Source organism: Trachemys scripta, chromosome 6 (assembly GCF_013100865.1).
Source record: "Trachemys scripta elegans isolate TJP31775 chromosome 6, CAS_Tse_1.0, whole genome shotgun sequence".
NCBI lineage: Eukaryota > Metazoa > Chordata > Testudines > Emydidae > Trachemys > Trachemys scripta.
Window position 1 is genome coordinate 94,226,949 of NC_048303.1, and position 23,741 is coordinate 94,250,689.

The 23,741-nt window shown below is 40.6% G+C and overlaps 1 protein-coding gene across 1 annotated transcript in view; it reads right to left on the reverse strand.

The window, feature by feature from the left end:
* TRPM6 (transient receptor potential cation channel subfamily M member 6) overlaps positions 1-23,741 on the reverse strand; it is a 131,924-nt gene that overhangs the window by 89,363 nt on the left and 18,820 nt on the right. Inside the window, exons 2-4 of the mRNA XM_034774551.1 lie at positions 14,367-14,446; positions 13,079-13,117; positions 3,838-4,018 (exon numbers count right to left, since the gene is read on the reverse strand). Of these exons, the coding sequence (XP_034630442.1) occupies positions 3,838-4,018; positions 13,079-13,117; positions 14,367-14,446 (300 nt within the window). The remainder of the gene's footprint in view (positions 1-3,837; positions 4,019-13,078; positions 13,118-14,366; positions 14,447-23,741) is intronic.

A 23,741-nucleotide genomic window follows, 5' to 3' on the forward strand; every position in this document is an offset into this window, starting at 1 on the left:
CCGTGTTGTGAAAGTTCTAATGTTTCACAAACAAAGGGACTTTAAAAAATGAGACCTCCTGGGAATAGTATAAAAGCGTCCACGTCATTGAGACATACATATAGCCATGTAAATCTCCCGAGTTTGCAAGGTCTTTGTCGCTTCTTGTTTTTTTACAAAAATATTTTACTATTTGAGTTTCTAGCTCTGAGTTGGAGTGATGGTCTTCCTGCCCTAAACAGGGAAAATTCCCTTTGTGGGGTTGTATGTATGGCCCACCTAGAGGAAACAACACATCTGTGATTTGCCAGGCTGCAGTTTGTGAGGGTGAGCCGGGGAACTCAGCACTGATGATTATCCCGTCTGAGGGTGAACAGAGGGACTAGGTGTTGATGAATATCCCATGTGCTGCACTCCATGAAGGTGAGCGGAGGAACGAAGTGCTGAGAAATGTCTACCTGTTGTACTCTGCAGATTTAGGCAGCTTAAGGAAACACATTTCACTGTCACTTTGTGCTTCTCAGAGCACAGCCTACAGAAATCCCCAAGTCAGGATCTTCAGAAGATGAAGGGGATCGAGGGGCTATTTTTGTGTGTGTGCTTTATGTTGGGGTGACTCTCAAATGCAGAGTGATATTTCAGATTGACAGTCCTGTGAAAAGGGACTGTGTGGTTATTTTTTGAAGAGCTTTCTTACCTTGAGATAGAGGGGGTTCAGGTGCAAGATTTGTGCTGGACTGGGTCCAGAGGGGGCTTCTCTGGGTCCCATGCTTTGTTCAAGGGAAATTCTTAGATGTGGCCTTGAGATGAGCTGACCCCACCTCAGGAGCACACTAGGCCTCAGTCCTGGAGGTTCAAAGTGAGTCCTTGGGCCACTTGCTACACTAGGAGACAGAGCTGGGCTGACGCTGTTGGCCAGGAGTAGTTCTGGGCTGCTGCAGGGCTGGCCAAGCTGTAGAATGGAGGGAGGGGTTGGGGTGAGGGCCCCTTACCAGGCTCTCCTTGCTCTGTCTGCTCTGGAACACTATTGGTAGCCCCCTGCCACTGCAGTGGTGTGAGTGAGGGGCTGGGCAGCTGTTCCACAGCCAACAGTTGTGGCTAGCATGGGCTCCAGCAGCTCAGCAGGAAGCTTCCCTGGCCCTTTGGTACAGTACTTCAATCTTCACTCCTCAGGGATGGAGGGATGGGGTAAGAGGAAGAGTTGCTGATTGTGCTGGATGGAGGGCTGGTGTCCCTGTCTGTGCCAGACCCAGCGGATTTTGCTGCTGAGGTGCTGCCACTGCTTCTTGGGAGTACTCCTGCTTGGAGACAGAGGTTGCAGGAAACCCTGCCAAAACCCTGCCACAACCTGAGCACTTGAGAGAGGCCTGGGCCTCCACGAAAGAGGCACAGATCTCCATGCAGGCACTTAATCAGCAGGGAGGTGCATTTAGGGTGACCAGATCACCCAGGTCAAATATCGGGACGCGGGACGGGGGGGGGGGGGGGAGGAGAAAAAAACAGCGGAAGAGAAAAAAAAAAAAAAAAAAATCACCCCCCCCCTTCCTCCTCCCTCCGCAAGCACTGGAGGGAGTCCCCGGAGACATAGGGGGAGCATGGGGCCAGGTGAGTGAGAGTCCGGCCTGGCCCCGAGCGCAGGCAGGACTCAGGCGGGCGGTATCTGGAGGAAGAGTAGAGGGGTGGCCCGCGGGCCAGGCGGCGGCTGTCCTCCCCACCTGGGCAGCGGGACTTGGGAGCAGCCACTGCTGCAGCTCCCATTGCCACGGGGAGAGGAAGCGGCCGCTGGCCAAGCTCGGCGGCTGTGGCTCTGGCGCCAGGGCCCGAACCCCCCGAGCCCGGGCCTGTTGCGGGGACCCAGCGCACATGCTGCGCCCAGCCCCTGGCCAGTCACGTCTGGGCTGGCTACCCAGCTGGTACAGTCCTGCAGGCGGCCCCGGAGTGGGGGCAGCAGGCCCCAGCCCCCGCATCCCGCTTGGGTCCCACTGATAAAGGCAGATCCTGATGGTCTGGAGATTTTAAAGCATTTTTTTTTCTTTAAATTTGCTCTGCAGTAGGAGAAGAGCTGGTCTGCCTGCCTGCAACTGGAGAGGAAGATGAAATCTAGCAGTTTCTCAGAGGTGGAACTACCCTCCCCTGCCTCTGATTGACAGGTTTGATCTGCCTATGTAGAGCAGAGAAACAGTCATGAATCTGTGGACCCCACTGTGAATAAGAACCAGCCTGTTTTGATCACAGTGTACAGTCTGGGCACATGTGTAATTCTATTGGCAAGTTAATGATAGAAGGGTAAGGTAGGTGTCATTTGGTTAGTAAAAATCTACAGTCATAATTTCAATGCTGTCACTCTCGGTGGCATGGCAGGGGGAGGATTTGCTGTCCTCCCAGCTCCAGGTCCTACAATTGGTGGAAAATTTATAGCACAATGTCCTTGGAAATGAGTCAAGTTGGGTGTTTTGAAAGCCCTTTCTCCCACGATCACCATGGTACCAACCATGACAAACCTAGAACAATTATGTAGATATATAGTCCAGAAAATATTTGTAAAAGACATCCATGCAAATGACATTGTGTATCACCTCGAGTGCTACACTAAGAATGTACGTAACATGTTGCATCAAAAGGTAAAAGCAACAGAAACAAATATTGATTTTACCAATGAAAACTGGGTGGCTCAGCCAAATTCATAAATTGCATAAATTTTATCAGAAGGCATTTGATTCAACCTCCAAAGACACTCTCCTTGCTCTGAAAGTGCTTGGAATGGCTGAGACAGTCACTGATGAGGTCATAAATGCACTGGAATCATTCATATGTCAAGTTTACCATTTGAAGACCAACATTACAACACTTGCAAAGTTACATTAGTGGTTGTTTTCCAAGAAGCAGACAAATGGGATACATTTCTACCTGCTATCAAGAAGACAAATTATCAAGAAGTGGAATGGCTCCAGGATGACTGAATGCATCTAAAACTATCCTCCCCTATAGGGCATGGGTATGTCTTGGAGGATGGACTGATCCCCTCTGTCTTGTGTGAAATACCATGTTCTCCCAAATCAATTCTTCAGCAAATGAAATGCTTATGTGCAAAGCTCAGATGCTCATTTCCCTGAAAACATTTGACCAACAGCCTGCCCTGTAGGGAAGTGTGTGAATGTGGCCCAGACAAGGATCAGTGTGACAATGTGGCTAGGAGTGGTGCCCTAGACGGAGAAGATATGACTTTGATGAATAAATGTTTTGAATCCTACTTCTCAAGGCTAACTTCCCTAGGATTACCAAAGATCAATGTCTTTTTCTGCGTAATCACTGCATCCCTGTGTTATGATATAATTTAAAAAACATTGATTTTTAAACTTCTCAAATACATATTTGTCCTAGGTTTGTCGTGTTTGGTATCGTGTTCATGGGAAAAAGGACTTTTGAATGATACCCAACTTGACCCATGTCAGATGACATTGTATTATCAAAATTTCCTCCAGCCAGAGGACCCAGGGCTGAGAGCCTGGACGTCAACGAGTTTCCCATGCCATGCCGCAGATGGTGACACCATTAAAATGATAATTCTGTGGCTTTTTACAAATCAAATGACAGCTCCCTTATCTCTCTATCATTAACTTGTCCACAGAATGAGATTTTACTACATTCTGTTCCCAGACTAATAGTGTAACATTATATGGATGCTTTTACTGGGCCACTTTCAACTTGGTCTGTTTTCTTGTTTCAACCAAACAGTTTGAGGTTCACACAGTGCTAATTTTAACTTGTCCAGTTTCTTTATCATTAGAATAGTAAAAAGAGAAGTCATGTTAATCCAGCATTGTTAAAATCAAATAAAGTTGCAGTTTACAGGCAAACCTTGGCATGGTAAGTGTGATCTCCATCTTGGAAATTGATCGTTCCAAATGAGTCAGTAGGACTTGTATGTGTATGCTTCTGGACAGACCATTCTTCATTCTCCCTCTCTCTGGTAGGCTGGTAGACAGGAGAACTATAATCTATCCCAGGATGGTCTCCAATCAGCCGTCCACAGCAACATCTCAAATTAAAAATAAAATCATGCATTACATAGTTTATCTCAAATACCACTTGTTAAATTTGCAAAAATGGCATCACACTACATAGCAATCTGCCATCAAAACAATTAATAAGGACAAAAAGACATGGGATAAAAATCACCAAAACACCTTGATTCCTATGCTGAAAATTTGTAGTCTCTGGGTCTTGTCTCTTTCTTACACTTTGCAAATGCTTGTATAGCTTGCCACATCCATAAGCTATTAATGAATTAAACTGAAAGTTGAATTTCAGGCTAACCATGTGCAGCCTTGTGGATGCCTATGTTAAGATAAATACTGGGATTCTAAAATGGATGATGATGATGATGATGATGATGAATTTATTTGTATTGTGGTTGCACCTAGGAGTTCCAGTCATGGACTAGTAGGACATCACAAGGACAGGGCTGCCCTTTAACTGGATAGAGATTAAGAAGAATCTTTATGCTATTTTATCTCGATTACTACTTAACTGAATGTAGTAAAGTACATCCACTGAAGTAGAATGTTAATGAGGCATTAGCAGAATTGCATTTAGCATAGAAAACCCACAGCAGAAGACACTACTATTCAACAAGTTCCTAGTCTTGCTTTCTAGCTTAGTTTATTAATACACCTGGCATCTTCTTTGGAAAGATTTCAGGTTTTAAAATATTCTTGTGATATTCTAAAATCTGCCATGCCCTTAGGTTTAGCAATGTTCTCCCTCTAATCCCATCTATTTCTATAGGGAAAATCTGGCCAGTCTACCAGCATTAAAAGATAGGAGTATTTTTAGTGTCCTAAAAATCATGGATGAGCAAATCAATCAGTTAAGAGGACAAACTATTCTGAATTCCAATCCTTTCCCCGAATCAACACAAAATTTTAAAGATTCAGATTGCTTTCATAAATCTGCACCCAGCAAGCTCCCACCATGTCCCTCAATTTTTGCCATCCACCCAAAAGCCTTCCCCCAACTTTTCCTTCTCTGTAGTACCTCAGCAGCTCACAAAATATTTGCACTTAATGAATTCTTGAGCACCTCTGAAACAACAGACCATGTACAATTTAAATCAATAGTTGATCCAAGGTCCACAGTAAAGACCAGACCTGCAAAACCCCACAATGGGATCAAAGTTAAGAGGTTTATGGAAGTCTTCCAGAGAGACAGGGAATCTTGTGAGTGGAGCCCTGCGCAGATACAAATTTTGTATCTGCATCCAATCCACAAACATGTTATGCGGATATCTGAACATTAGCAGGGCTCTACTTCTGAGGAGCTGAACATGGAAAGTTTCAGTAGAACCCAAAAGGGAATGATGGGAGAAGAGAACTGGTGGGTTGGAATGGATAGTTCAGACAAAAAGAACAGGAGTACTTGTGGCACCTTAGAAACTAACAAATTTATTTGAGCATAAGCTTTCGTGGGCTACAGCCCACTTCATCGGATGCATGCAGAGAACATGAAACAATGGGTGTTACCATGCACACTATAAGGAGAGTGATCAGTTTAAGGTGAGCTATTATCAGCAGGAGAGAAAAAAAAAACTGTTTGTAGTGGTAATGAAAATGGCCCATTTCCAGCAATTGACAAGAAGATGTGAGGAACTGTGGGGGTGGGGGAGCATGGGGAAATACTTGTCTTTACTTACACAAAGTAAAACTATCTCAAATTTTTACCACTTTACCAAATTTTATCTGAGCCAAAACCCAAATCTTTTAAGGTTTGTCCAACACTGTTAAAAGCAAATTTAAAAATTATTACAAATGGGAATGATTTGCTACAGAGAGAAAAATAGCTACAAAAGAGAGGCAAAGACATTAAACAAAGGTGGAAGATAAAAAATAAGTCTAACCAAGTGAAGGAGGAAATAGCAAGAAGAAAAAGAGCAGATAAGAAAATATTTTTAAATGATCACCAACTCTCTTCTGTAAGATTCCAAAAAGAGGGGGAAAAATTACATCAACAATGTTTAAAATAGCAGTGTCGTTCTACACAATAGCAGTGTCATTCTATACAAAATGTAGGACAATCACCACCTCCTGCAGATCCTGAGAAATCTGAAATGCAGACTTCCTTGTTTCTCTACCACAAAGAATGATGACAGCGTAAGGTTTGAAATAACCATTGCATTTTAAACCTCTCTTTTTAGACTGTGACAGACTGGAGTATCATCTGAGGGAAATCATGTTTGAAATACATAATTAGTAACAGGATATTAATCTTTCCTCACATAATACTCTGATTAAACTAATAATTAAGCTAGGGAAAACAGTTGCCGCCACAGAGAGAATGTAAAGCTATCACATCTGAACCCTAATATATTGTATTCAGCATAGCAAGGTAATTGTTTATGAAGGTACTTTTTGGCACCTAGAGACTGCTTAATTATACATGCATTCAAAACTCTTTGATATAAGCAAATAAGCTTAATAAAATTTGAGCTATTCAGTGTCCTACAAATGAAGATTGGAGGATGAGTTTGGAGGAATGAAAACTCACATAGATACTGAAAGTAAACTGGTGCACACAATGAAGAATTGAAGAGTTGTAGAAATGTAACTAGCCTCACTATTGCTTGTACAATGATGCTTGATTAAAAGTCAGAAGGTAATGAGGACTCAACCCTTGAAGAACAAAACATAATGAGACTGCTTAGTAAGTGCTCACCTCCAAGACAAACAAGCATTCCACAGTCTGATTCAATATACAATAGTGGGGAGAAGTTTGTGGGGGACAGAGAACTTCTCTGAACAAGGATGTGCCACACAGACCTTAGGGGTTTGTCTTGATTAGGCAAAGTGGTTCAGTTTCAGTTGGGCTTTGTTAACAAGTGCTAGCTAAACTCAGTTTAAATGTAGCCTTTTTCTGAGTCAGGACAAACCCTCACGTATCAACAGAAAACACAGACCTGTCAGAAAGAGGCCAGGGGCAGACAGACGGGCGGACGAACGCATACATAAACACAAACTCTAAGGTGTAGTGTAATGGGACAATTTTATCCTGCCTAAGGGAGACTTTCATAATTCTTAGAATACTTATGATATATCCTACATAGCTTTGATTGTATTTCTCTTATTTATCTTGCTTTTAAAGATAATTTTGGAATTGTTAACTTATTTTGGTATACGTTCCAAAAGCTAGAATCAGAGAAAAAGAAAACAAACCCCTATATCCAGATATGTCAGAATGGGTACACAGAAATACCCTCCTGGGTCACTCAAGTCAAAGGCATAGGCAATGGAAATCTAACACCTGGCTTATGTCAGCTACACCATGGGGAAAGCCTAAAGAGCAAAAGGGTGGCAGTCACAGCTGACACATACCTTTTCTCTAGTTTTTTAAAGTAGTGGTGTCACACTGGAACCAAAATCCGTTAGACTCTCATGGAAGTAATTTTTCTATAATACGTTTAGGTAAATTTTTAAACAATCATTGGATCTGATTCACCCAGGTTTTATGTTGGCTTATGCCCTTCCAGAGGCAGATAATCCACCAGGGTATGAAGTTGTAGCAGCACAAACCAGCCACAAATTCAGTTATTGTGAGGATGGAGATGTTGGAAACTAACACAGTCCAAAAAGTGAGCCGTGCTGCCTATTTGGAAAGAGCATGTGGCCAGAGTGTGTGCTGGTTCATCACTTCTCAGTGGCTCCTAAGGACTACCAGCAGGAACTACAATTATTCCCCCAAGGAAGAGGCAGTGATGATATTATTATTAGGTGTATTATTGCCATGCAGTGAAGTGAATTTCCCCTGCAGTCCTGGTAGCTCTTAATCACACCGTTCCAGTTTCTCTGAGTCTGGATCATATACTCTTGACTTCTTTGGAAAAGTTGCAGACACATTTTTAAGTTCTAGCAAAAATTTTGTTGCTCATCTTTAAAAGAAAGAACGAGAAAGGGAGAATCTGGACAGACTTCTGTTCTCCTATGGTCCTGAAAAGCCCTTATGGGCTCCAGTGTATATGTATAGTGGGACTCACATTAATATACCCTTATGTCATTACTGCTTCAGGCATCATACTGAATAACACAGAGCAAACAGCAATCCCAGTTAAACAATCCAATCCAATCGCCAAGGCCTGTATGAGCCAGCTATTGAAAGCACTTACAATGGTTAAGCAGGCATGTGCAGGAAATGGAATCATAGCACTTAGATGTGATCCGGTTCACCAAAGCTTGACTGTGTTTTATGAAGGCAATTTCAGCACACACAATAAACCACTATCAAAATATCAGCATACACTGACCATCTTATGCATTACAGAACTATGCCAGCAGCTATTCCTACAGCTGCAGGTGCTAGAAAACTCAGCCTACCCTATGGAGAGGGTGATTCATCATCTGACACTATAAATTATTCCAGTGGACCTGAAGCTGGAGCTCATAGGTCCAGTGAAAGCTGAGCAGTTTACAAAAATCATACCTTATATTAAGGGTATATTTATAAACAGTTTAAAAATGGTTAATAGATGTTATAAGTTAGTATTGGGTACAGACTGTTATATGCACTTCCATGGATGTTATAGATGGTTATACGCAACCTCTGAACTCTATAACAATTGACTAACCGTATATTCAAACATCCATTATGCAGTTATTTACCCTATGCAAACGTGCACTTAAAAGGAAGTGTTATAACAATAATAATGTATTTCAAAGGAGCTGCTTTGTCTTATTTAGGCTGATAGCTCAAGCTAGCACACAGAAGGAGCAGAATGATAGAAGGATCCGGTTTGGGGAACCCTCCGTTGCAGGAACAAAGGAGTCAAGGAGGAGATTTAAATGATGCGGCAGTAAAGCCCAGTTGTGATAGCTGGGGAAGGTTGAGAGCTCCACAGCAGAGCTAGGGAGTTCGCAAAGTAGGGGCCATGATGTAATACTGACAACTAGTATTACATTCCCCACTGTGATAACTTAATCTCAGTTTCACAAACTGACTGCAGCGAACCCTCAAGTATCGTTGTGACGGAGACTGTTTCTACAAGGTCACTGCAAAGCTGGGAAATAGTCACTCCTCCGGCAAAACGTGAAAGTCTCAGCAGCAGCACTGAACTTGGAGATCTTCCCTGGAGAAAGAGAGTAAATGAGTGAGGCACCAGATGCAGCCAGATCAGACCGACCTTACCAAGGAGCTTTCCTCATTCTCGTTGCCCTTTTTTAATGATATGCATAGGAAACACTGTCATATAAAGTGCAGTTTACACAGTCTACAACCCTTTGACAATTACAGTGAGAGTCATTGTCAGTAAGGTCATTGCTTCACAAATGTTGCTTGGGTGGGAGCCAATTTCCAGAAAAGGAAATGGCTGCATAACACATGCACTATAAACATAAAAAGTATGTTCCACAGATAATGAGAGCGCTGCAAGTGCCTAGGTTAGACAGACAGAGACACTCTGTGACAGATTAGAATATGCCTGTATGCCTGTTATATCAATCAAACCCCACTCTGTTTTGTAAACACCATTTTAATTGTAAAATTGTGCTGTGCCTTCACTTCTGCACTGCGGCCTCCATCTTGAACTGAAACACCCACAATGTGTTGGGGAAATTCTTGCTTCTAGCAGACTTCTAACAATAGAGAACAATCTTGGCTTTCCATAAATGGAAGCTCCCTAGAACAAGGAACAGGTTGTAGCCCAGGGAAACCAGTTTTCCAAGTCTGAGCTTCGGGTGGGTGGGAACTAAGCAATGAATCACTTGAAAAGAGACTTGAAGCCCCTCAGAAGGGTCACCTGATAGAAGGGACGTGAACATCATAAAAGGACAAATTCTGCTCTGAGCTGGGTCTTGCTCTCCAGCTACCCATCGGCTGACAGAAGACAAGACTGGGTAGGTGGAAAGAGGGTGCACAAGAATCCGGGATTCTCTGGAAGGACACTGCCTATGACCAAAAGGGCTCTTGGGAGGGATTGGGAAACTGAGGCAGGGTCTTGAATGCTGTTATATATATAGATAGCTCTTTATATCTATTGTGCTGTAGCTGTGTTTAAAAGTGCCTTTGCAAAGTCTCTGTGTTACTTCCTTTAACTGTCACAAACTCCCTGAAGGGTGAGACAGTAACCCAGAGTACCCACAAGGGTGGAGCTGTGCAGGTGTGCTTAACCTCCTGGGGAAACTTGGGGTCTAGAACAGCTACTGTCCCATGCCCTGAGAAGGGAAACCAGGAGTTGCAGTTTGTATCGCTTGAGCGCATTTAAGAGCCAGACCTGGAGACAGTTCCTGAATTCTGTTCAGATTAGTAAACTTAAAAGCTCATGAGATCCAAAGGTTTGGATCCAATACAGCAGCCTGGTGAGCATCCAAAGGGGGAAGTCAGTCTGGGTTGTAACAGAGCCATTATAGAGTTGTGTTTGCAAATCGATGCTGCTCAGAAGCATGTGTCAGCCTTTCCAATGTATTCAGTAAAGTTGGTAGAATAATGGACAGAGTCACTTATATATTCACAATTAAACTACTCAGATTTGATTAACAGCTATTTGTGGGGTCATGCCATTCATTATTTGAAAATATTTGTATAACCACTGGCACTCACTAAAATGATTGCAAACCTTGAGACCACATGTCGTAAACAACCGAATTTGAAAAGTAATTTGCCCAAACTATAAGGCCAATATTTACAAATATCAAATATAACCAGTGCCATCTGGAATGATTTGTGAATAATGTCTAGACCAAAGTAGGCCTAAATTTGTTGAATTTTTGTCCCAATAAATACGGTTTTAACCAGTTGTAACATTTATGTCTGTATTGAACTTTGCCAGAAAAATTCTTTCAGAACGAAGCTTTGTGCATATCTTTCAGCTAAAAACAACAACAAAGAAAGCAAAATCCTTTGTTTTGAAAAATGTAGCTGGATACAATTTTTATATTTATAAACATAAACACTGAAAAGTGCACACTAAAAAAAACAAAAACAAATCACAATCATTGGACCCAGTTCTTATTTTTCCCACTTTGTTAGCCATTGGTTTAACATGCAGTAACTCATGCAGTTGTTTTGTTTCATTTTCCAGATTCAGCAAACATCATAGTGGGAGGACTGGGAAGGAGACTTTCAGTGTAGAACAAGTGCCAAGGAAGGTCAACATTCTGATCTAACAGCCTTTACAGTAGCCTCTTAAATGCACACTAATGCGAGCTGTGCCCAGGCACTAATGTTAATTTCAAAGGAGGGATCAAAAATCTGATGATGAACATAAGTAGTATGAATATCAGCTGCCTAAAAAGACCACTGCCCTGTTAAAACAGACAAAATGATGTGAAGGCCAGTGTATTCCCCTTTCCCATCTGCAATGTTATATAGTTAATATATAACCATATAGATCGTTGTTGCTACCACTGTTACACAACTGCAACAAAGGTTGTGCAGAAGTATGTCATGTAAGGTGTCTATGGAAAAGTTATGGTTTGCTGAATATGATTATCCTATTTGCATGAATAATTTTTTTATCTGAAGCTATTATGAATATTGATTGTATGCCTGTATTTCAAATGTGTTCGCTCCTGTGGTCACACCCACAAGGGAGTTTATTTCTAGTTTGCCCAGCACATTGTGAAAGGACTGTTCAAGTTGAATGGCCCATCAAAGAACACTTAACTCACAATGGACTCATAATAAAAGAGGCTTATCCCCACCAGATGGACCTTCCTGGGGACATTCTAGCTGGAATATGGGTAATGACCTCTGCTATCACTCAGCGAAGCATGCAAGGGCATATGACCCTAAACTCCATCTTGTTACTTGTATTTTTCTTGTGTTTTTACTTGTATTTTTGTATTTTTCCACACTGTGCTAAGGGCTTTGTTTGGAACAATGGGTTTTCCTCCACATGGCAGAAGCTATAAAAGGCCCTGGAAACATCTCCATTTTGCCTCTTTCCTTCTCTAATTTCTGGACTATGGATTTATACTAACGGGAGCATTCTAACCCAGGGACCGAGGATCTTCCAAATCATTTGGAAGCAACCAGAAACTTAACAAACCAGCGGTTTATTTCATCACTGCTTCAAGCCTGAACCAAGAATTTTGCAATTATTGTATGTTTTTGATTCCTTTAACCAACTTTAACTCTCACCTTTCTTTCTTTTTATAAATAAACCTTTAGATACTAAAGGATTGGCAACAGTGTGATTATTGGGGAAGATCTGAGTTATATATTGTCCTGGGTGTGTGGCTTGTCCTTTGGGATCAGAAGAACCCTTTTGTTTGATGAAATTGGTTTTAAATAACCATTCACCATTAAGTCTAGTGTGTGGGTGTTAAATCCAAGACTGGAATTCCTAAGAAGGCTGCATTCCTGACTTCCTGTTAGCCAGTGTGGGGAGACTTTTGTTGCTGGTTTGGTATATCTTATGGAAGAATAACCACCAGTTTTGGGGTATGGTTGCCCTATTTCTCAGCAGCTTGTCCTGAATTTGATATTCTCCATTGTGACCCACTGAGGCACAGGGACATCACCTTAATAAATTAAAAGAAAACAGACCAAAAACTTTCCTAGTGGCCTCATATCCTTTACACCTTCAAGCTGGTTTTTACAAAGCAGGAGCCCTGAACTACCAATGTTATCTGCTGATGGCAGATGCAAGTCCCAAAAATTTGAGAAAAAACAAAAAAAGTGGTGGTCCTTGCATTGTCCCCCACCCTCACCACCACCCCCACCCAAGGATTCCATTCCAACCACTTCCTCTCTCATCTGATTCCTACTGCCTCTCACATCCCTTCCACATCCTGTGCCATTCAGCATATGGCTGGAATTGTTAGCTGCCTAGGAAGGAGTTTTGTACTATTTCTGTCTGGTACCCATCAGGGCAGGATTAAGACAATTTGCCACAGAAGTCTTTCTTTGCACATTTCCTAGTGTGTATGAATTCTGTCTTAGTATGCAACTTACTTTAGCAGAATCTATAATTAATTCTTCAAACAGACCCCAGAAATTATGTTCTGATCGTTTCAGTGGCTGCAATGTTTTGCTATTGCTTGCTGGATTAAGAACACGAATTGTTTCTTTAGCCCATTTTAGAAAGCATAGCCTCATATTTATAAGGTCTTACCTGATTAAGTTCTGGCATATCTGGCATCCTGCAGGACATCTGGAGGAATATATATCAGTAAAACAGTGTATTATTATATACAAGAAAATATCTGTAATTTGATGCATCAAATGTATTAAATACTGGGTAATAAAAAGACTTGTGAAAAAATTTTAAGCAATGGCATTGAAACTTGTGTACAAGACTGTAGTCATCATCTGAAGATCTATTCTAAAAGCTTAGTGTTTTATTTGGAATTTTAAACTGTTATACTATTAGTATTTCATAGTTGGAGTCATCATCATCCTAACAAGGCAGTAAACAGTTTAGTCTCTTGAGGACTGAAATGCTTTAATCTAACCCAAGTTATTGGGATAACTGGGTGAAATTTAATGGCCTGTGACACACAGGAGGTCAGACTACATCATCTAATGGCTCCTTCTGGCCTTAAACTCTATGAAACCATGAATTATCATTGTTTATTGAGTACCATCAATGCACTCAGAATTATATGATCATAGTACTATCCCCAAGAAGTTTACAATCTTAGGATCTGGTTCTACAGGCCTTATTTAGTCAAAGCTACCACTTAATTAGTCATAAAGCTTGCTAGGAAAAAAATGTTTGTTTTGTCCATTCCTCAAATGAGGGTTGGAGCATTTTAATTTCCGACTCTTTCCAGTGTTCTATAGAAGAACAACATGATTCATCTCACTCCTCAAGACAGAGACCTGCTGATAGGGATACTGGGATTAATAGTAGCTCTCTTCTTCTATTTAGAGCAAGTTCTACCTTACTATTTGACACAAGGTCACATTTTTGGAGTAGGAAGGAGAATTTCCATGTACCAGTAATTCGGTTCTGTGAACTGCACCACACTTCTCCCTCTCAGTCTATCTCACGTGGAGGCTAGGATGCATTTTCAGCTACCGGACTTAGAGCTACATGTCTGAAAGACCAGAATGCTCAACAGCTTCCAGTTTGGGTATGCAACAAACAATGGGCCTGTCATCACTTTACAAGTGTGTTGACTGAACTGTCCATGAAACAATTAATGAATGACACTGCAGCCCTACCCTGGTTATGACTACAGGTGGCTAAAACCTCTCCTGTATATAACAGCATCTATTCTACAGTATCTGTGCCTTCCTTAATATTTAAAGAAAACATTTGGTGTGAGCTTCTAACTGCATGGCACTCATGTAATTGTGGCACTGCAAAACTGCAAGAACAGCATCCACAGTGTCCCTATAACATCTATCAATTCTCTTTCAACGTAACAAAAATGAAACCAAAACCACAACTATACCTGTGAGGATCTTTTGAGCTGGGTATGACTTTTACACACTCTCTTTTATTGAAGACTCCTTCAATCCAAGATTTCTGAGACTGAAAAATAATACCAAACATAATTACAGTCCTGTACCTCAGAAAGCAAAATAAATAATTACTACATAATTTCTGCAGTGCAGGGCCTGTAAAAGATCTCACAATGCTTTACACTATGATGTGTGTGCGGCATAGTTATAGCACCGTCGGTCCTTGGATATTAGATAGACTGGGCGGGTGAGGTAAGATCTTTTATTGGACCAACAGAAGTTGTTCCAATAGAAGTTATTATCTCACCCACCTTGTCTCTCTGTTACACTATGATGTCAGGAAACCAAATGCCAATTAATATTATCAAGGAGCCCAAACAAGAACTCTGAATCAGAACAACTCCAATACCCCACTCCCAAACGTAGAAGGGTTCTATCTGAACCAGAACTTGGTAGTTCGAGTCCATAACTTATTAATAAATGTGAAAGCTCACTCAGGGGAGGTTTAAGACTTACTTCATCTGCTATAAGTATCTAGGACAATCCAAAACTGGGGTGAGATATGAAATAAATACTGATCTGTCAGTATCCTCCTCCTTCTGGAGGATATATGTTAAATGTCTAGTATGTAGTTATCTTATTAAGTCTATAGTAACCCTGGAAAGGTGCAGGCTTTGAATTATCATTACAATAAACTTTTCTAAAAGAGAGGATTGCAATTTCTCATTTTATAGAGGATGTTAAGAATTGCAGTTGTCCCCGTTAAACATTTACAGACATGAAACTACAGAAAAATGCTGAAAAAGGCCTCTCCAAGGAGTTAATCCAACTTTTACTGAAGTCAGCCAGAGTCTTTCCATTGGATAAGGCTCCTAGAGAAGGGCTATAAAATTGAGTGAATTAGATATGCACTGTGCTATGTAAACTTCTCAGGAAATCTCCCCAGGATTTTATTTCAATCACATGATTTATTTCAAGACCAAAAAAAAAAAAAATCATCTCATGCTAAACTTCACTCTTCTGTCACTTTGCTTTTGGTACTTCTAGTTCCCTATGCCCCATCTACACAATGTCTATCTAGATAATAAAACGTTGAGGACAATGATGTGTCTTCATACTTACAGTATTTGTAAAGGGCCTATCACCCTCTAAAAGCAATGTAAAATGGTAAATAACAAATGAGAATGCCAATAATTCAATTACTAGAGTATACTGTTTGGAGTCTGGTAGGCAGAGTTCTGTTATAACCCAGAATAATCCCCTTCAGCTTGTTTGATTAAGCGTCATATTTCCACTAATCAGGGAAGTGTTGTTTTTTTTTAATTCACCTCCAAATCCTTAAATATTATCATTCCAAACACAAATCTATGGCTGTTGATTTGACTGATGTACAGAACATCAAGAGCTGTGTAAAATGAGGTGTAAACATATCTTTTGACTCCCCTGAAAAGCAATGAGATTCTTTCCTTTGAATAATAGGAGCTACATCAGGAGCTTACTAATATTAGAGTTCGTAAGAAAATCAATATAAGAAATCTATTTGTGTGGATATTTGTCTGGGAAGTGCTGCATTTAATTGAGGCTAGTTTAGTTGCATCTTAGAAAGATGATGAATGGGGAATATTAATAATCTCAGAAAGAAATTCATTGACTACAAATTTTAAAAAGAAGGCATGGAAATGCAGTTCACGGGAAATGTTGAGTAGGAGTTGCATGGAGTAGTTTCATTATTTGATAGCAGGTTTTTTATATACAGTTCTCAGAAACCATTTGGACACATTCCTATTAGGAACCATTACTCCTTCATGCCTCCCAAACAACTCCATCCTTATTTCTTGAGCAGTCAAGCAAAAAATTGAATTGACACCATTATAGCGTTTGGGGATTCCAAAAATCCACCACTGTTTCCTGTAAATAAAATTCTAAGCCTATCAAAAGTGGCAGAGAACAGTATGTCCATTAATTTTACTCACTGCCTTGAGGAAGAATTCATTTTGCTGAACTTGTTAATTAAAATTACTATGTTAGGGTGACCCAATAGCTCCTTGATTAGTGCTGTACAGTACAACATGAGAGATCCGGACTCAATCTCTTGCTCTCTTGGTGGGCAACACCTGGAAGCACTGACAAAGGCAACAGGGGAAGAAAATCTAAGAGAAAAAGGAATTCAGGAGAGCTGGCCATTTCTCAAAGACACAATATTAAAGGCACCACAGCAAGCTATCCCGATGCAAAGGAAAGATAGGAAGAATAGTAAGAGGCCAATATGGCTCCATTAGGAGCTCTTTAATGACCTGAAACTCAAAAAGGAAATCCTACAAAAAGTGGAAGCATGGACACATTGCTAAGGGTGATACAAAAGAATAGCATGAGTATCTACAGTCAAAATCAGAAAGGTTCAAGTACAAAATGAGTTACATCTAGCAAGGGACAAAAAGCAATAAGAAGAGGGTTTGTAAATTCATTAGGAGCAAGAGAAAGATGGGTTCAGTAGTGTTCAAGAATTTTTTATAATGACTTAGATAATGGAGTGGAGAATATGCTTATAAAATTGGTAGATGACATCAAGGAGGGATAGCTCAGTGGTTTGAGCTTTGGCCCGCTAAACCCAGGGTTGCTAGTTCAATCCTTGAGGGGGCCATTTAGGGAACTGGGGTAAAAATCTGTCTGGGGATTGGTCCTGCTTTGAGCAGGGGGTTGGACTAGATGAGCTCCTGAGGTCCCTTCCAACCCTGATATTCTATGATAAGCTGTGAGGGGTTGTAAGCATTTTGGAGGTCAGGATTAGAATTCAAAAGGAGAACTGATCTGAAATCAACAAAATGAAATTCACTAAAGACAAGTGCTAAGTACGACTCTTAGGAAGGAAAAACATCAAACACACAAATACAAAATTAGGAATAACTGTCTAGGCAGTAGTACTGCAGAAAAGGATTGGGGGTTATAGTGGATCACAAATTGAGCATGAGCCAACAATGTGATGCAGTTGCAAAAAAGAGTAATATTCTGGTGTGTGTCATCATGGTTGTTGTGTCTAAGACAAGGATGGTTAATTGTTTCTCTCTACTCAGCACTGGTGAAGCCTCAGCTGAAGTGTTGTGTCCAGTTTTGGAAGACACACTTTAGAAAAGATATGGACAAACTGGAGAGAGTCCACAGGAGAGCAACAAAAATGATCAGGGATTTAGATATACGAGGAAAGGTGAAAAATACTAGATATGTTCAGTCTTGAAGAAAGATGACTGAGAGGGATACTGAAAAGTTTTCAATATATTAAAGAGGATGGTGATCAATTATTCTCTGTGTCCACTGAAGGTAGGATAAAAGATAATCAACTTAGCCTGCAGCAAGGGAGATTTAGGTTAGATATTAGGAAAAACTTTAAGGATAGTTAAATAAAGGTTGTGGAATCCCCGTCACTGGAGGTTTTTGAGGACAGGTTAGATGAAAACTGCCTCAACAAAGAGGGATGGTCCTGCCTCAACACAGGGGGATGGAGCAGATAACTAATTGAGGTCCTTTCTACCCTTATGTTTCTATACTCAGCCCTGAGAGACAGGTGAGATCCTAATCTGCTTTCATTTCAATCTATGAGCAGCACTAATAGGTCATAAGAATAATTGTCCTTTTCAAGATCAAGAGATTAGTAACTCAAGGCGTCAGGTGACTTTCCTTAGGCTACACTATTTCCAGGTATAACCAGACCAATTCTTTTGATTTCCCAAAGGCATTCCCTTAGTTGGAATACTATGGTCCAGTTGTCAGATCCAACTCTATACCATGTAGTTCTAGTGGAGATCAAGTGTACTCAAATCATCCATAGACGTCTTATTCCTGAGGGCATTCTGCACCAAAAAGTTAAAAATTCTGTGCACAATATTTTAAAATTCTGCAAATTCTATTTGTGAAAATAACACTACATAATCACACCAGTTTCAATTATTTTGGTAATTTATTTCAAAATACCCGTCAGCAAGTATGTCTGTAACAATAGGGACAAACACAAAAATTCCCCCAGGAGTAGAGAGTTAAAGAAACCCCCTATGACAACCAAGTTTCTGTTTCTCTGTACCCTTCTCTCCCCCCAGAGCCCAGCTGGGGAGCCAGACACCCACAACCCCTCTCCCCCAGATCCCTGCCAAGGTGCCCCCCCAGCCAATACAGCCTAACCGCCTCCCCCCATTTCCCTGATACCTGCACCCCCTTTCCCTCCAAAGCCCAGGGATCCAGAGGGAGAAACAGCCTGATGCTTGGTCCCAGGCTTGTACGGAGTTTCCTGCACGCTGCCGTCTAATTTCCCTCAGTGTGTGCTGGGAACTGCAACTGCCAAGAACCCTCTAGCTCTCTCCCCCTGGCAGTGTCTTTTATGTGTGAGCTGGGCTCTGCCTGGTCCAGCGGCCCCTAGTGGCGGCCAGCAGTACTGCGGCCCATTTCTGTGGGGGAAAGGAAATTTTGCGCTCACAATGTTAATTTCTGCAAAATTCTGCATTGCGCAGTGGCACGGAATTCCCCCCAGGAGTAACGTCCCTGCCCCTAAAGATCACAGTATTTATAAACAGAAGCTTTGGATTCAGGCTGGGGCCCAAAGAGAATGGTATCAAGAGAAGTTTTGCCTGCCTAACTTTAAATTCTTCTTCATTACCTTACACAATGCAAGTGATAACATATGCTATTAAGTTTTAAAGAGTAGGAAAGGATCAAACATCACATCATAGCCATTTGGTGAAGTGTTCAAAGCCAAAGGACAATTTTCAGTGTCATGTTATCCGGAAGCATAGAAAGAAAATGCATTAGACAAGGTAACTATAGGTAGTTTTCCTTATTTTTCTGTATTCCTTACTATCAGCTTTTAGTACCGCCTGTGACAGTCACAGAGACCCCCTTGGGACTGTCACCTGATGTGCTGAAACGACCTCTAAGCCTGTATTCTTTGTCAGCTTGGGACTCCAGAACCTTGTCTTTTTGAGCCAGACATACTAGCCTGCTGCAACACAGACCCAGGGTCTGAACCATGCCCCCAAAGCTGCAAACTTAACTGAAAACAGCTCAGCAAGTACTCCTGTCTCTAGCACCCAGACACCCAGCTCCCATTGGGATCCAAACCCTAAATAAATCCACTTTACTATGTATAAAGCTTATACAAGGTAAAGTCACAAATTGACTGCCCTCTATAACACTGACAGAGAGATATGCACAGCTGGTTGCTCCCCCAGCTATTAATCACTTACTCTGGGTTCATTAATAAACAAAAGTGATTTTATTAAGTATAAAAAGTAGGATTTAAGTGGTTTCAAGTAATAACAGACAGAACAAAGTAAGTTACCAAGCAAAATAAAACAAAACACACAAGTCTAAGCCTAATACATTAAGAAACTGAATACAGGTAAATCTCACCCTCAGAGATGTTCCAATAATCTTCTTTCACAGACTAGACTCCTTCCTAGTCTGGGCCCAATCCTTTCCCCTGGTACAGATCTTGTTAGTTCCAGCTCAGGTGATAATTCAGGGATTTCTCATGACTGGCAGCCCCCTTTGTTCTGTTTCACCCCCCTTTTATAGCTTTGGCACAAGGCGGGAATCTTTTGTTTCTTGAGTTCCCACCCCTCCTTCTAAATGGAAAAGCACCAGGTTTAAGATGGATTCCAGTACCAGGTGACATGGTCACATGTCCTGTGAAACCCCAAGCCTTCATTCTTCCCAGCCTGACTCACAGGAATGCAGGAAGGCTGGCAAGTAAACACAGTCATTTACAACCAACTGTCCTAGTCAATGGGAGCCATCAAGGTCTTAAACCACCATCAGTGACCCACATTTTGCGTAATTACAATAGGACTTCAGAGTTATACCTCATATTTCTAGTTTTAGATACAAGAATGATACATACATATAAATATGATGAACACACTCAGTAGACTATAAGCTTTGTAATGATACCTTACAAGAGACCTTTTGCATGAAGCATATTCCAGTTACATTATATTCACATTCATTAGCATATTTCCATCAAACATATGGAGAGCAACGTCACACCACCAACCCATTCTGAACTAGCATTAGATTTGTACGTCTCTTAAAAAAAAAAAAAAAGGTAAAGATAGAGACCAGATGTTCTGGATACTTCCCATGGCATATTTGCATTCCTTTAATACACAGCCACTTTTTTCAGTGATTAAAACAATAATGGCAATAATCAACCCCATAAAACTTAGTCCTCAGGTAGCTGACCACACTAATTCTAATCACAATGAGCCAAGCCTGAAGATATCAATAGGAAAAATCCTATTGACTTTAATGCGCTTTGGATCAGACATAAAGACACAATCCTGCTTCAATTAAGGTCAATGGCACAATTCCCATTTACCTCAATGGTGCAGGATCAATGAATTTCCTTCTAAAGCTGGGGAAACTGTCAGAGGGTATACGATTCCCAGAGTCCCCACCAACCCCTATAGCAGCATTCACATCTATTGTGAAATTCCACTTCAGAACTCTTAATAGCTTCTCCTAAACCATTCGCTATACCTCTCAATAATACATTTCAAATACTACACAATTTCAAAACTGGATTGAGGGAATAAGTAAGTTTCCCCCTGCACCAAAAAGGAGCAGAAAAGAATTGAAAATTTGCCCCTACAAATGTTTCTACATTATGTAATTTTTATTTATGTGATGAAATGTTCAGGCCTTTCTACAGAATTTAAATATATATAGTGGTTGTGTTATTTCCATGTTAGAGACAGCAATAATAAGCAACAATTAAAAGCTTTGGGTTGCAGGATCATCTGAATTCGGGTTTAAGAAGTGTGGCTAAAACAAAATGCAATAAATCTGAACTTCTGAGATTATTGTCTTCACATTGAAATAAGATAAATTAAACTACACGCAGTACAGATTTTGTGATGTTCTGATGCTCATGAGACACTGTCTAGTTCCTTAGACAATAATATAAACAAAAATCACAACCAACCAAAAAAGTAAATATAATCAAACTAAAACTGGGAAAAATAAAACATAGGTTTGAAACTATCCTTCTCAATGAAGGTGAGCTCCCTAGTTTCTGAGCTAAAGGAGATGGAAAATATTGATATATTTTCATTTACAGCCAGATGCTCAGCTGGCATTAACAGTCTATGCCAATTTACACCAGCTAAGGATCTGGCCCATAATGTTTACTGAGCTCTGTTTCTTAAGTTAATGCTTTGATGAGGCATCTAGACTTGCACTGAATGATCAGAAAAAAAGATTAGCTAGAGAATACTGCATGTATTTTACAATTGAGTAAGGACTGCAGGATTTGGCAGCTAGAATTTAAAAACAGATTATTTCTCAAAGTCATTGTAATTAATTATTTAACACACACTTACAGCTGGCCCCCATACTACTAGCAAGGTGCAAAGGCACTGCATTTAGGTCAAGAAATGCTGACTAATTCACTATATTTTCAAATATGTCAATCTATGATGAAAAGTGGTGCTTTATTAATTTTCAGATTGGTAGTTTGAAAGCAAGTGTAGTTTTCATTTTGCATGTCCTCATCAAATCCTGCCTGAGTATTCCATTTGAAATCATAGGGCTACTCCTATAAAAACAAGGGAAGCAGGATTTGGCCCTCCATCTATAATTTAGATCAGTATTTCCAGATTATGAGTTTTCTGCAAATTTGGATAGTGTATAAATTATCCACTCTGCTTTGGACTGATTGTGTAGTTTTCTGTGGCTTTTCTGTGTAGTCAAAATGCAGTCAGGGCTTGGGGTATTGATGCTTTGGGCATAGAGTTCAACTATTCAGCTAGCCAGTAATATGCTTGCTTCTTCTAAATTCCAAATCTTGCTCAGGGTGGCTATTCACAAAGCCCCAAAGGCTCTTTCCTTGGTGAAGTCAATAATATAAAGAGGTTCCAATCAACACACGCTATTTTTGAAGCTACTCCTGGAGAGCTGATCGAACAACCTGGATTTTTACCTAGATGTCTTAGACTAAACATGAGCTATCCCTCTACTGTTCCTAGAAGAACTGGGCTTCACCAGATAGTTCAAAGTTATCTTTATTCAGCAATTTACATATAGTTTCTGGGTGAGTCTTATATGGTTTGTTTTTATTAGATTATGTTAAATATGGCTATCACTTTATTATCTGTGTTATAAAACATGTTTTGTATGTTTATGCTTTTCAAATAAAGTTTACCAATAGACATTATGTGGTTCCCCCCCATTTCCTCACTAGTCACAGCTTTCTATTATCATGGTCAGCAATCTTCATGCCAAATTCTGTGTGTTTCACTTTCTTTAGTCCAGTGGTTTTCAAACTATGGTCCATAGACCTCTCGGAGTCTGCAGACTATGTCAAAGACTTCCAAAGGGGTTTGCACCTCCATTTGAAATTTTTTAGGGGACAGCAAATGAAAAAAAGGTTAAAAATCACTGCTTTAGTATCCAGTGAAGTCCATAATACACCCCCATGCTGTTCAAAATACTGTTGTGTTCTAAACATTGACAATGAGGAAATTGGCACCATCTTTTTCCTCAAAAGATTTGTTCTTTGAGTGTATTCAGAGTCATACTGAATCTTCATTTCTTAGTGACAAAAACATTTCAACAAAGATCTTTCTTCCTTCTTTCACCTGACACCTACATTGTCCCATCTCTGTCCTCTTGGACAGGAGCAGAGGGTAGGAAATCCCTCCTATCTCCAGATGGGTAAAGCAGCCTTGGGGTGTGGGGCTTATAGAGAGGCAGAGTAGGAGACTGGATAAGGAGTCATGGGAATTGTCTAACTTCTCGGGTTTTTTGTTTTTAAATAAAAAGAGGAGCTCATAATATTCATAAGACTGATAGGTGGCTGGGGACAGGGACAAAGGAGAAAACAAAATACACACTAATTAAATGGCATAAATAATTACTAAGCTGAGGGTCACTTTGATTGGGGGCAATGTCAAATGGCATAGTAGGTACTGATTCAATGTAGATTAATTATAATTAAAGTTTAAATGATTTGGAGCCATCAAATTGTGCACATTGTTAGCCTATGTAACCATGATTTTATTCCTGTCACTCATTCTCCCAACCCCTTCCTCCAGTTGTTTGTAACATTCATTTGTTGAGTCTTGTGCTCCACATGGGCACAGCAGTCCACCTGCACAATACATATTACAAGATATGGGCCTTCGAGTAGAATTTTGAAAATTCTTATCAAACAGGGTACCCTCAAGTGGCTGACCACAGCACAAAAAGCACAATCTGCAATGGTTTCCTTTGCTTCATTTCCTGAAGCCAGACAAGTTGCCCATCCTCTTCTTCACAGACCAGACCATTGGCCATCTCATCAGCCCAGGAAAGGAATGATGTCCCTCTAAGAGTTTAATAAA